Source organism: Ipomoea nil, unplaced genomic scaffold, assembly GCF_001879475.1.
Source record: "Ipomoea nil cultivar Tokyo-kokei standard unplaced genomic scaffold, Asagao_1.1 scaffold2921, whole genome shotgun sequence".
NCBI classification, from domain to species: domain Eukaryota; kingdom Viridiplantae; phylum Streptophyta; class Magnoliopsida; order Solanales; family Convolvulaceae; genus Ipomoea; species Ipomoea nil.
In genome coordinates, this window is record NW_017619349.1 from 2,931,174 (window position 1) to 2,943,245 (window position 12,072).

The 12,072-nt window shown below is 32.3% G+C and overlaps 1 protein-coding gene across 3 annotated transcripts; it reads right to left on the reverse strand.

Annotated features, from left to right (window-relative positions):
- Window positions 1-4,972: 4,972 nt before the first annotated feature.
- On the reverse strand, window positions 4,973-11,841 carry LOC109160959 (serine/threonine-protein phosphatase 2A 65 kDa regulatory subunit A beta isoform). 3 transcript variants are annotated; one of them, XR_002050841.1, is made up of 14 exons: window positions 11,700-11,841; window positions 10,440-10,861; window positions 9,764-10,010; window positions 9,461-9,573; window positions 8,982-9,061; window positions 8,679-8,820; window positions 8,501-8,581; window positions 8,081-8,185; window positions 7,046-7,228; window positions 6,658-6,750; window positions 5,701-5,840; window positions 5,547-5,613; window positions 5,161-5,427; window positions 4,973-5,114 (listed from the first exon to the last, which is right to left on the reverse strand). XR_002050841.1 is itself a non-coding variant. In XM_019309231.1 (13 exons), the coding sequence occupies exons 2-13, from the start codon at window positions 10,830-10,832 to the stop codon at window positions 5,308-5,310; spliced, it is 1,764 nt and encodes a 587-aa protein (XP_019164776.1). In that variant the 5' UTR covers window positions 10,833-10,861; window positions 11,700-11,841; the 3' UTR covers window positions 4,981-5,307. The 3 variants fall into 3 exon arrangements, 2 of the variants coding, with proteins under 2 accessions (XP_019164776.1, XP_019164777.1); XM_019309231.1 differs by having other exon boundaries at window positions 4,981-5,427; XM_019309232.1 differs by having other exon boundaries at window positions 4,981-5,427; window positions 10,440-10,856; window positions 11,702-11,828.
- Between the last annotated feature and the right edge of the window lie 231 nt (window positions 11,842-12,072).

The following is a 12,072-nucleotide window of genomic DNA, read 5'->3' on the forward strand; positions in this document are numbered from 1 at the left end:
GGGAATCTAACACTCCCCAGAATGTCACATTTCCTCCACGTAGAATTTTGAAGGGAATGTGATTCCCTTCAATTTCTAAGGTTATGTAAGATAACCTTGGTTATGTTAATTTATCTCTCTCTCACACACACACACACACACACACACACACACACACACACATATATATATATATATATATATATATATATATATATATATATATATATATATATAATTATTTTTGTAATTATATATTTTTTATTTTTATTATGTTAGGTTAGGATATAAAATAATTTTGTTTCTCAAGTTCAATATTTTAGTTAATATTTTAAAATCATGTAATTATATATGATACCGTTATCTTATTTATTTATTTTAATTTTTAAATTTATTAAAATATATAAAAATATGTTAAGGATATTATAGTGTCTGAATAAAAGATAACCCTAAACCAAACATGATTATATTACATACCCCAATTTTAACCAAACACAGGAATCTAACATTCTCAGTAATTTAACATTCCCACCAATCTAACATTCCCTAAGGTAATCTGACATTCCGTGAACCAAATGACCCCTTAGGAGTTTTTTAGAGCATCAATATCAACACATATTTGGAAGATAATGGCAAAGAATTCATTGATAAATTGGAGAGAGATTGTAGGAGAAAGAGTGTATGGATTAATCTGCAAGGGTTGATTTATTGGAACAGTAACCTGTGCACCAAGCTGAAGAAAAAAATAGAAGGTTGTACGTGTTTAGCGCACAGCAAGGCCAAAGTTGGGTGCGTGCTGCACGAGCCCGGTGGCGCGTCAAGTGCGCCAGTCGCGCCTGACAAGTATATATATATTTTATTTTATTTTTAATTCAATTTTTTTCTCTCCCCTCTCATATTCTCTTTTCTAATCACACTTACAAAAATTATTCAAAAAATCACCAAATATTCTCACTATTATGGATGCTCTAAGTTCGTTTTTGCAGAACTAAGAACTTAAGCATGAATTTTTAAAAGTGGGGGAAGTGGGTTTTTAATAGTTTTTCTTCTGGGAGGAGTGTATTTTTGTGAAACACACGGTGTAAGAGGAAAGGAAGAAGTTTGCCGTACATTATGTCATTATGGCACCCAGCTAGACACGTGCAATGCACGAGCTAGTTGGGCGCGTGAACTGTTTTTTTTTTTTTTTTTTTTTTTTTTTTTTGTTAATTTCAAAGTTACAATTTTGTTTGTTTGTTTTTTTTTTTTTTTTTTTTTCCTCTTGCTCTCTCTCCTACATTACTATGACTAAAATCAACTCAAAAATCTAACTAATGAGGTTGCTCTAATGAATAAATCTTCTAAATTTATCTAACACCACTGAATAATTGAAATCAATGATCTCTAAGTTAAATGATACGAGCAAATTCTTCTTACCTTAGAAATTAGGAATTCAAATGCCACTTGAGATTAAATTTTTTAGCAAATATGACATTATAAGTGGCTAATTTAGTGGTACAAATATTATTCGGGTTCTCTTTTAATTCGGGTCAGATTAAATTATATTCAGGTTCTCCTAACTGAGATGAAGAAAATGATATTTTGTATGTTCAAAATGGATAATGAGTGAATGAGAAATTGATTCTCAAAGTAGACTCAGTTTGAAGAAGCATATGTCTCACATTAAAAATGAGAAGTAAGTTTGCACTAGTATAAATACATGTATCTTTTTTAGGGAGTTTGAATTATGTATCATAAAACTCTCTCATGTGCAGGGAGTGCAAATCAATTTCCGAAATGAGGCATGAAAAGGTTTGCAATAAAAAAAAATATGTTAATGGTATATATTGCATTGATAGATTATACTTTGAGTTTTCTTCATTGTACTTCATATATTTACTTTTTAAAATTTACCCATTTATCTTTTGAAAATTATAATTCTCTTAACTATCTGTTACAAATTAAAAACCCTCCATAATTGTAGTTATAATTGTATTCCAAAGAATCTATAAAAAATCCAATATTGATTGAAATTTTTAGCAAATTGATATATCTATATTCTAACATGTAGGATATGAAAATATTGGTTGAATTTTTTTTGTTTAATGTAAAACTCTATTTTGGTAAACTAAGATGAATGATGCATGATAGAATTCATTTGTACTTTTATGTATTGATACAACTATGCGATATTAAACATAAAAGCTTACAAGTTCTTATTATAGCTATTACCTATCACTTATGAAATAAAAAATGTCCAATGAACAAAGACACTCATACTTTTTGTTCAACATATTTGGGCCTATAGAAAACTAATCACTACTTCAATTATAAACACTTTGGCCTATATAAAAAAACAATCAATTCAATTATGGATAAAATTCAACATAGTCCATCGGCAGAGTAAAAATGTCTCTTGTTATTAAAGTCGTATTCTATATTTCTATAACTCCATCTATAATTTTACATTTATTTTAACCATATATTTTTGCTATCTTCTATTTAAATTCATTGGACAAATTTTATTCGTGCATTGAGCATATTTATAACTTGTATATAATATACTAAGTGACTTGTAGTTCACTAGTATCCGGTTGGTCCCTTATGTGGGATGTCTTAGGTTTAAGCCTCAGTGTAGGCGTAGGTAGTATAAAATATATACTATATTTTCATCAAATAAAAGTCATATCTATATGTATATATGTAGGGTATATGTAGGGTATCCCCTTCCTTATAATAATAAAAAAAAAAGTCATATCTATATATCTATATAATGTATAAATGTTATTTGGTTCAAATATTCGAACCTGTATACATACAGTGATTTTGCTCTTTAAAATGTAGTTGAAATAACAATTAATATTCTGTCCTTATAGTATGTTACTTTTATATGACTAACACTTTATGAAATCTTAGCACTCAGAAAGACTAATTATGATACTTTTTTTATAATAATAAAAAAAATCTCCCCACAAATTTTCTCAACTATTTAACTACGAAAGAAATTAATCATATATATGGGTGCGGAAACTTGGAAGACCTTAAGAGTGACTAAACACTCTTTAATTTTATGAGTTTTATTAAGATAATTGCAATCTTGAAATTTAAACCAAAGATTTATGAAAATTTAGCACAACATAAAACATCGCGTAATAAAGGCATTTAAAAAGAATTCTGAATTGGCATGGTCTTTACTTCCTTTGTATTCGTTTCTATATAAGTCTTGATTTCAAAAAATTTAGAAATAATATTGTTCTAGAAGATCCTATATATCAAAATAGTAAATGGGAGAAGAAAGACAATTACTGTTGCTTGTGAAGGAAGAGCAACTATGAAAAGCTCAAATCCACTGGCTTTGACATTTTCCTTGCCATGACTTTGTTGATCAACTTGTTGGAAGAGAAAGATAATATATATTTTTTTAATGCTACTGACTCTATTACATTGTAGTATCTGTTCAAAAATACTTGAAGAGAAAGATAATATATTTTAACAAATAATATTGAAAGAGCAGAATTAAGTCAACTTTTTCTATTGCTACAATTAAATCAAAGGGGATTTTTACTGTTTACCTAACTACTAACTACTAATTATTGCAACTCATGATTTTGAGACTAAATTTAAACTTAGTCTATCACTTAAAAACAAAAAGTACAATTATTTCTTATTTTATTTTTTAAAGAGAAAATGACACTTTCCCCCCCTAAGTTATATATTTATAGTATTTTTTTTCCTCAATTATTTATGTAAGCACATTAGCCCCCTCAATTATTTTAAAAGTGGTGATTTTTCCCCCTAATATATTAAATTAACATTTCTACCCTTAAAGTAAACATTTTATTTATTTTACTTCTCCAACAAATTATTGCGTACATGTAGTGATTACCACGGTTCCGTTCGAACTGAACCAGACACTATAGCAATCGAATTAAAAAATTTCGGTTATAATTCAGATCTAGAACCCAATATTTGGATTTCAATATATTAAATTTAAGAATTAAAAAAAAAAACTGGATCATGAACCGTGAACTGGCGGTTCCGAATCCCGTTCGCGATTTTGAACCGTCTTTATTTTAAAATTTTATTTTTTATTTTAAAATAGTCTAAATTCAACAATAAATGTATTTTATTTTTTCAGTTCGGAACATGCTCTTATTTGTGTGGAACTGTTATCATAGATGGTTGTATTTTTAGATTGGCTGATTGAATTCAATTGTTTTAATACTCTCATACCAAACAAAAATGTTTTTTGATATCTATCTCTGGAGTTCATTGATTATGACATATGTAAATAAGTTTATCTTTTGGAATGATTTAAAACTTTAACATATGGGTTTTTTGTTCGAGATAAGTTGCATTATGATTCTTTGGACTTTGGACTTGGGGAGTTTTAGTATTAGTCTATTGCTCTTGTGCATCATTAGTCGCAAGGATGTTCCTTAGTTTTGAAGCCTCTTCTGGTCTTCCCCTCCGCAGTAGGGAATGCTTAGAAAAGCATTTCTACTTCAATATTTGTGATGTATTGATTAATTAATGTCTAGAATAAGTTCATTGAATTAATTAATACAATATTAGTAATTGTTCAAATTTATCGTAATGTTGAAAAAAAGTTACTAAAAAAGTTACAGCAATTGGGATAATTCTATAAACAACAATAGTTCGTTGAACTAGAAGAAAAAAGAAAAATCCAAATCATATATAACATAAATTTTCCTTAAAATCAATTCACTACCTCTCAGAGAGGCTATGAGCTTTGTAGTGTCAAAACTTTGATAGAATATGGACAACGTTTTAGAGTAAGAAAAAGAAAATTTTCAATGTCGTAAACTAAATAGTATATAGTCAAATGTAACCCACAAACTGGCTATCAATTGATATAACACGAGGTTACAAAATTAATTCTCAAATTTAAATTGGAATTAATAATAATAATAAACTCCTGATAAGATTAACATGGAATGTTACACCTGAGATGTGCACCTGCAATAGTGCTCTGGATTCTGCAATAGTTTGCGAAACAAAAGTAGCACACAAATTTGATTCAAACTTGAAAGTGAATAAAAATAACTATATAAAACACGATTACAAAATTAAAATCAAACTGACCAAAATGAGTATGGATATATAGAGCATGCATTAGTCATAGCATTTCACTACCAAGGGGGATCAGAATACACTAAAATAACATAAGGGATTCTCATAGCAGATTTCTAGGAAAAACAGACTACGAGAAAGAAAAAATAGCTTAATTAACAAAGAACAACAATACATATGCCCTGCAGATATCAGCGAAAGGTTAAACTGGGAGAAGATGTGTCCAGTGCAAGTTCCCCTTCTAATAAGCTTCATCTAGCTTGACATCATGACCTTATCAATTGACTGAAGTGCTTGATTGGCATAAAAGCGAACATCCACATCAGGATCCTCTGCCAACTCTATCAAACAGGGACGAATGATTTTTTCTGCCACCTAGATTGCGCATGGAAAAATACAGTGTAAGACCAAATGAACATCAGAAAGAAAAAAACTAGTTTGAAATTCTGCATCAGGCCAAAGAGGAATCAAAAGAAGAGGAGAAGAGTTCTCACTGATTGGTCAACTATGGGGATAAGTGACTGTAAAACCTTTGCTACGTTAAATTTGATGTTGGGCACTCTGCAAAGGAAGGCCCATATATTCAGTTTATGACGGTAATGCATAAAGATGAAGCATTAAGGCAAACAATGTCAAATATATTCTCACCTATCCTTAGATGCTGTAATGATGGCAGGCAGCAATTTGGAGCATGTTATCTCAGAGCCCATAACAGGTGCAAGCAATGAAATTGCACGGAGAATTGTCATTCGGTACAAATAATGGGGATTAGTGACCATATCCAAGACCTGTATGTGCAGAATAACACAATTTAATTTAAATTTATTATTAAAATTAATAAAGCAGTTGACTCAGTTTATCAAAAAATATAAAAACAAAACAAATTGTTTATCACTAAAGCAGTTGACTCAGTTCACATCATACTAATATATAAAGCATTTCGTAGCTACACACTTGGAGGAAGGAGTGAATAACTAAGTGTACCAAGGGCAATCAGCTTGGAATAGATTATAGGGAAATGTTACTTTTAAGCGGTGTTTGGTTCAATGGATGTTTTGAGGTAATATAACATTCCCAAGAATCTCACATAACCTAAGAATGTGAGAGGAATGTAATTCCCATGAATGCTTATAAAAAATGAACTAAAAACAAAGTTTGAGCATCTCTCATTCCCTACAATAGCCTCACATTCCCTTAAACCAAACAACGGAATTTGATATTATTATATTCACATTCTTGAGGCTATGTGAATTAACTTGAACTAAACGCCTCCTTAGTCCCTTAGTTGTAGCCATAGTAGATTTAGTCCTTCAGTTATTTACAGTGCAGATTTTGAGAGACTAAATCTAATCAACAAATAATTGAGCAACTAAATCTCTACACCATGACTACAACCAAGGGACTAAAATTGTTGCTCCCCTAAGTTAATGTTTAATCCAGTCAATACTTCAGTGTTTCCATTAATAGAAGCCATCATAAGATCAGGTGACAAGAATCCAAGCCTAAAATGCTTAAACATATGTCTTGCACATTATATAGCACTGATACTAATATGCTATTATTTACAAAATAATAAGCATGCATAATTAGAGTCAGACAACCAACCTGAGGAATGATGTGCTGCATTGCCCATTCTGGACCAAATTCTTCTGCTAGACGCTTCAAGTTATTAGCAGCAGCATCTCTTATCGAATGAACCTAAATAACATCAAAATCAAAAGAATCTATAATTTGCAGAACTGATCCAAACAGCAGATGGAATTATAACTTGTCTTTTCTATCATCTATCACAAGATTTTTTAAAAAAAAAAAAAAAAAAAAAAAAAGTTATTGGAGATTTCAAATTAAATTGTCCTGCAAATTATATTTGCTAATAATAACTAATAAAAAATAGAACAAGAAACAAATAAACAGTAATAATATAGGAAATCAATAATGATTTACAGAAACATATCCATGTGCTCACTGTTAAACAAGAAAAAAGGGCACAAACCTTGTCCTGCAACCACTGCATGCAAAGAGCTCCAAGCTTATCATCAAAAAAATCAATACCCAGTTGACTAGCCAACAAAGGTATGTATTCAATTATTGCAAGACGAACTCTCCAATGCCTGTCCTCTGCAAGCTCAACTATTGCAGGTAGTAGAGATTGGGATAACAAATCAATTCCAATAACCTGCAATATTAGGAACTTAAACACAATTTCAAAGAGAAATGAAAAACTTGAAAATAATTACAAAGGAATCATGAAAAACACAAACATATCAAGTTCACAACTGTAACTCATTGGTGCTAAGATCAGTTCACTGATATGATACATAACAAGCAGAAAAAGAAGAATTCTGGAACAGTGAGTAGATATATAGAATTTAACATTTTTGGAGAAGTTGTGCCCCACATATATTTTTAAAAAAACAAAAAAACAAAAACAAAAACTTTTTCGCATAAGGTAATCCAATCCAGTATTGTTAATAGTTCTTGCCTTCCTGGCATATCACACATAAACAGCAAGTGTTCATCCATACTTAGTTACTTACAATCCTAAGAAATGCCAATTCCTATAGAGTCACTTTGGAAATTCTGTAATAATTTGTTATCAAAGATAGAAAACAAGGAAAACACATTTAAACATAAAAAGCACATACATGAGTTGAACACTAGCAAATAGTGAATGAAAATATGAAATAATGAGTACAAGTGGGTCATGGATTAACGAATAACTAGTCACGAATCTTTTGGGTGCATGTCGAAGGGAGAGGAAAATTGAACACAACTTTACGGATGTAAGTCCTCCCCTTTGACACTTGAGCCAAGGGACATCCATCATTGGCAACAATTAGTGATACATTAACAAATATAAACAATTCAAAAATAAATGCATGCTCATTTCGAACACCTCTACAGCTGCAACGTCTCTACTATATTCACCAATAGATACTTTGTCAAGACAAAAAGCAACTGTACATAGTACATAAAAGAGCACAGAAGACAAGAGGAAAAGGAAGGGAGGACCTATGATTCAACAGACCTGGTTGACTTGATCCAACTTGCTAATAATGTTAAGTCGTACATCAGGAAACTCATCCTTCAGAAGAGAAAGAAATATTGGAAGTAGATGTTCAATGGTTGCATCCTGTACCATTAAAGAAGCAAAAGTTCAATAATACAGAAAATTTACAAGGGTGATTAACCAATTTAATATTATCTCTAATTATCTAGAAAGTAGACAAAAGAACAAGTAAACCAACTTATGTTGTTGTACATGCAATAATAGAACTTATACGAACTGTTGAGTCAAGAATGTTAAAGGCAGGGTAATCATAGAGCACTTTGTATGATGAACATCAGAATTGAAATGGAAAATTAAGGAAATGAAACTACATTCTATAGGTTTATCTCCATAGTTAATAAATTGAATGAGATGTCCTATTAATATTAAATTTCTTACTTTCCCCAAAATAGGAGCCATTCCCATTATGACAGAAGCCAAAGCAGATCGCACATGCTGGGAAGAATCTGATGACAATTCCTACAATATTTAGGAAACAAGTTAGTGGGACCCAAGGTGCACAACCCAACAAAAGATAGGCTTTGGTAAACAGTCTATTAGTACATCAAGGATGTACCTTCACACATGGAAGAATATGCTGAATAGCAAGTTCAGGACTAAGAATCCGACAAAATTTGGTGACTTTCCCAGCAGCAGCTATACGTACTTCCGCTTCATTATCTCGAAGTAAGCGTACATAAGCAGGAACCAAATCCGTCCTTTTTATTATACCATGGGAATTACTAATCAGATTCTATGAAATAATTTTTTTCCCAACAACAAGCACAGAAAGCTTAAAAGGGAAGGAGGTAGTATATATTCCTTTGACATATGATAGGCGTACGTTGATAAAAATAAAAACAGCATGTTAGACAAGTACCTTGTTGGTTCGGGCCCAACAGCTTCACATAGCTCATATAACTGGTTTGCCACCAAATACCGGACACGCCAAGACTTATCCTGATATGATATGCACAATATGTAGCATTAATAGAATAAACATATTTTCTTTCTTTTGGGAAGCTAATCTGAAATTATTCACTAGTAAGAGGTGGTAATACCCCAGTAACTCATCAAGATATCAAGAGGTTAAATGACCACAAACTTTGGCATATTAGTTATTCAAAAAGTTCTATAAGTTCACCGAAGGGGAAGTCTAAAGTGCCTCTAAAGTACAAAGGAATAAATCGCAAATGAAGTGATGTAAACGACTTCCATCGTTTTTCTAGAGCCTAATACTAACCTAGGCATGTAATAGAAAGTAGACAGCATTACAGCACTATTTATAGTATGGATGGTTTAGGCAAAGAAACTATATAAAAAGATCCACATAACCATTTCAGCAGTATAGAATTCTACCTGAGAGAAGTTGACCACAACAGGCAAGATATGGCCAATACAATCTTGGGGCTCCAGTAATTTGCCTAAAGCACCACAGCCCTCTACAGCTAATAGGCGAACAGAGTCCTGATCTGAAAGGATGCAAATTATTTAAGCCTCAAATGTTCTATCCATTTTTGAAATGCAACTCAAACTCTTATTCTGCTATCAGCAGTTAGTTTTTGGAAAGTTAACAAGAAACAATCCTTTAATGTCTAATCACATAAGATTACATATTCACATATTACAACTATAAACAACTTAAGGATTATATTTACTTACCATCATGAGTAAGATCATCAAATATTGACATGATGTCATTCTTGAGGTGAGCAGGTTCAACACTAACAGCAAACTTTGCCAGGTTTGTTGCAGCAGACCTTCTTACCATAGGCATATCATCCTGGCATAGCTGGCTATATATTGACCGCAATTCTGTCTTTAGTGTCTCAGAGGCACTTGCATAAGCAATATGAAAGAGTCCACATGCAGACACTCTGGCAGTAAACCATTCACCAGCTGCCAGCCTCTATATGAGGCAAATAAGATCAAAGTAAACATCAGAAAGATTATATATAAATATCATGATAGCAGCTAAAAGGGGGGAGAAAAAAAGGAAAAAATAATAATAATAAACAAACAGCAAAAAGAGTTTTATGAAGAGCAATAGCCAAGGGTCTAAAATCTTAGATTCTGTACTATGTCAGGCACTACAGAGACAGAAAAGTTCCATTTTGATAAAATATAAAAACTAAACTCCAATCGCAAGCATGTGGCATTCCAAGTGATGAAAGGTAGAATTGGAACCAGGAAATTAGGCTGCAGTTTACAATGGAAAAAGAATACTAGGACACCAAAAATAAGTAATCCTCTACAAAGCAAAGAAATCATAACTCTTGGCACAATGGTAAACAAGAGATGATGAAAGAAAAATATGAACTATAAATTATCATCTAACCTTCACAAGAGGTATAAACCAATCAACCAAATCAGCCTCCCGCATCTGAGCCCCAATTCTGCACAAGGATTCCACAGCCTTTTCTCTCACACAGGTCTCCTCCACTGAGCAAAGTGTCTCTAAGGGCGGGAGCAACACATGAGCATGCTCCACACCTCCAACATAAGGAATAAACACAGCTAACTCTTCTGCCATTGCAAGCAACACCTCATCATCGTCATCATTGTTCTCACTCAGGAATGGGATTAACTCCTTCCGAGTTCTTTCCTCCCCAAGTGCACGTGCTATAGTAGATAGCCTCCGGACAGAATTCAACCGCAGTTGAATGTCATCATTCTTTAGCTCCTCTATCAACACAGCTATTGGGTACAGTGGCTCGTCAGCCATTGCCATTGTGTCGTCAAAATTTACTCGCAGCTACATTAATAAGCAAATAAACAAACAAAACCCCCAGTTAGAAAGGTCAGCTTCACCAAATGTCCAAATTCAAACACATCACTTGCTCAAGTATCAAAAGCCTAATATCTTCACTGCAAACAAAAACAGAAATTTAACATACTCAAAGCACCAAGGAAATACAAAATTAGAACAGGGTGAAAGCCTTGCAGCTTAAAAGGCAAGAGTTGCATTACCAGAAACATCAAAAACAATCATGCACGCTGTACATATTTATACAATTATACATATTACACATCCATACATCAGATCTTTTTTATTTTGGGATTCGTTAGTGTGTGGAACTCAGAAGGCAGTCAAGATACATTGCTGCTTGCATCTAATAGTTGAAATCAGAAAATGTACAAATTTTCCTTTTTTCTTAATTATGATTAATTTTAGCTCTTTGTTAATGACTAAGAGAAAATAAGAAATGACAACGCTATAAGCCAGCTTAAAAGAGCGACTAAAGTTTAATCAACCAAATTCATATATCCGTAAGCATTGAATTTAAACTATGACTTCTTCCAACATCGTAAAGAATTCAAGAAACCACCCGTCGAATCTGAGATCTAAAGAAAACCCTAACCTTCAATTCTTCGAATATAGAGAAATTGAATGAAGCGCTACAATTGTAAAGGCCAAAAACACAGAGATTCAAAGCATATTCTATAAAGCTGCAGATATTAACATGAAGATATGTACACACGAAGAAATTTGCAAACACGCATATCTATAGACATGCATCGTACATATGTACACTTGTGTGCACATGTTTCAATGAATTAGTCTGTATTTGTGTGTAGATAAGGAGAGAATAGTGTTACCGGAGGAAATGAGCTCCCGCCAGCCGGCGCCTGAGATTCGAAGTTGTCGTTGTTTCTTTCGCCGGAGATACAAAGAGAATGTGTTGAATAGGTCGTGGTATTTTGAATTCCGTTAAAAGAACGTGGCTCGAGAGCGTTTGTGTGCTTTTACTTTTGGGGCTTGGGTAATTTCATTCCGATCCCTGAAGTTTCTAGCAACTTGTAATCTGGCCCTCCATAGGTTCAGGCGCTTTCAGTTCATTTTTTTTTTTGCTTATCATTTTTATGTTTTTTTTTTTATCAAAAAAAAAATATTGAAGAGCAGATAACGTATTTATCAACCTATATTTTCTTAGTTAGAAAATACACAATTATTTCAAACTTATAGAAAA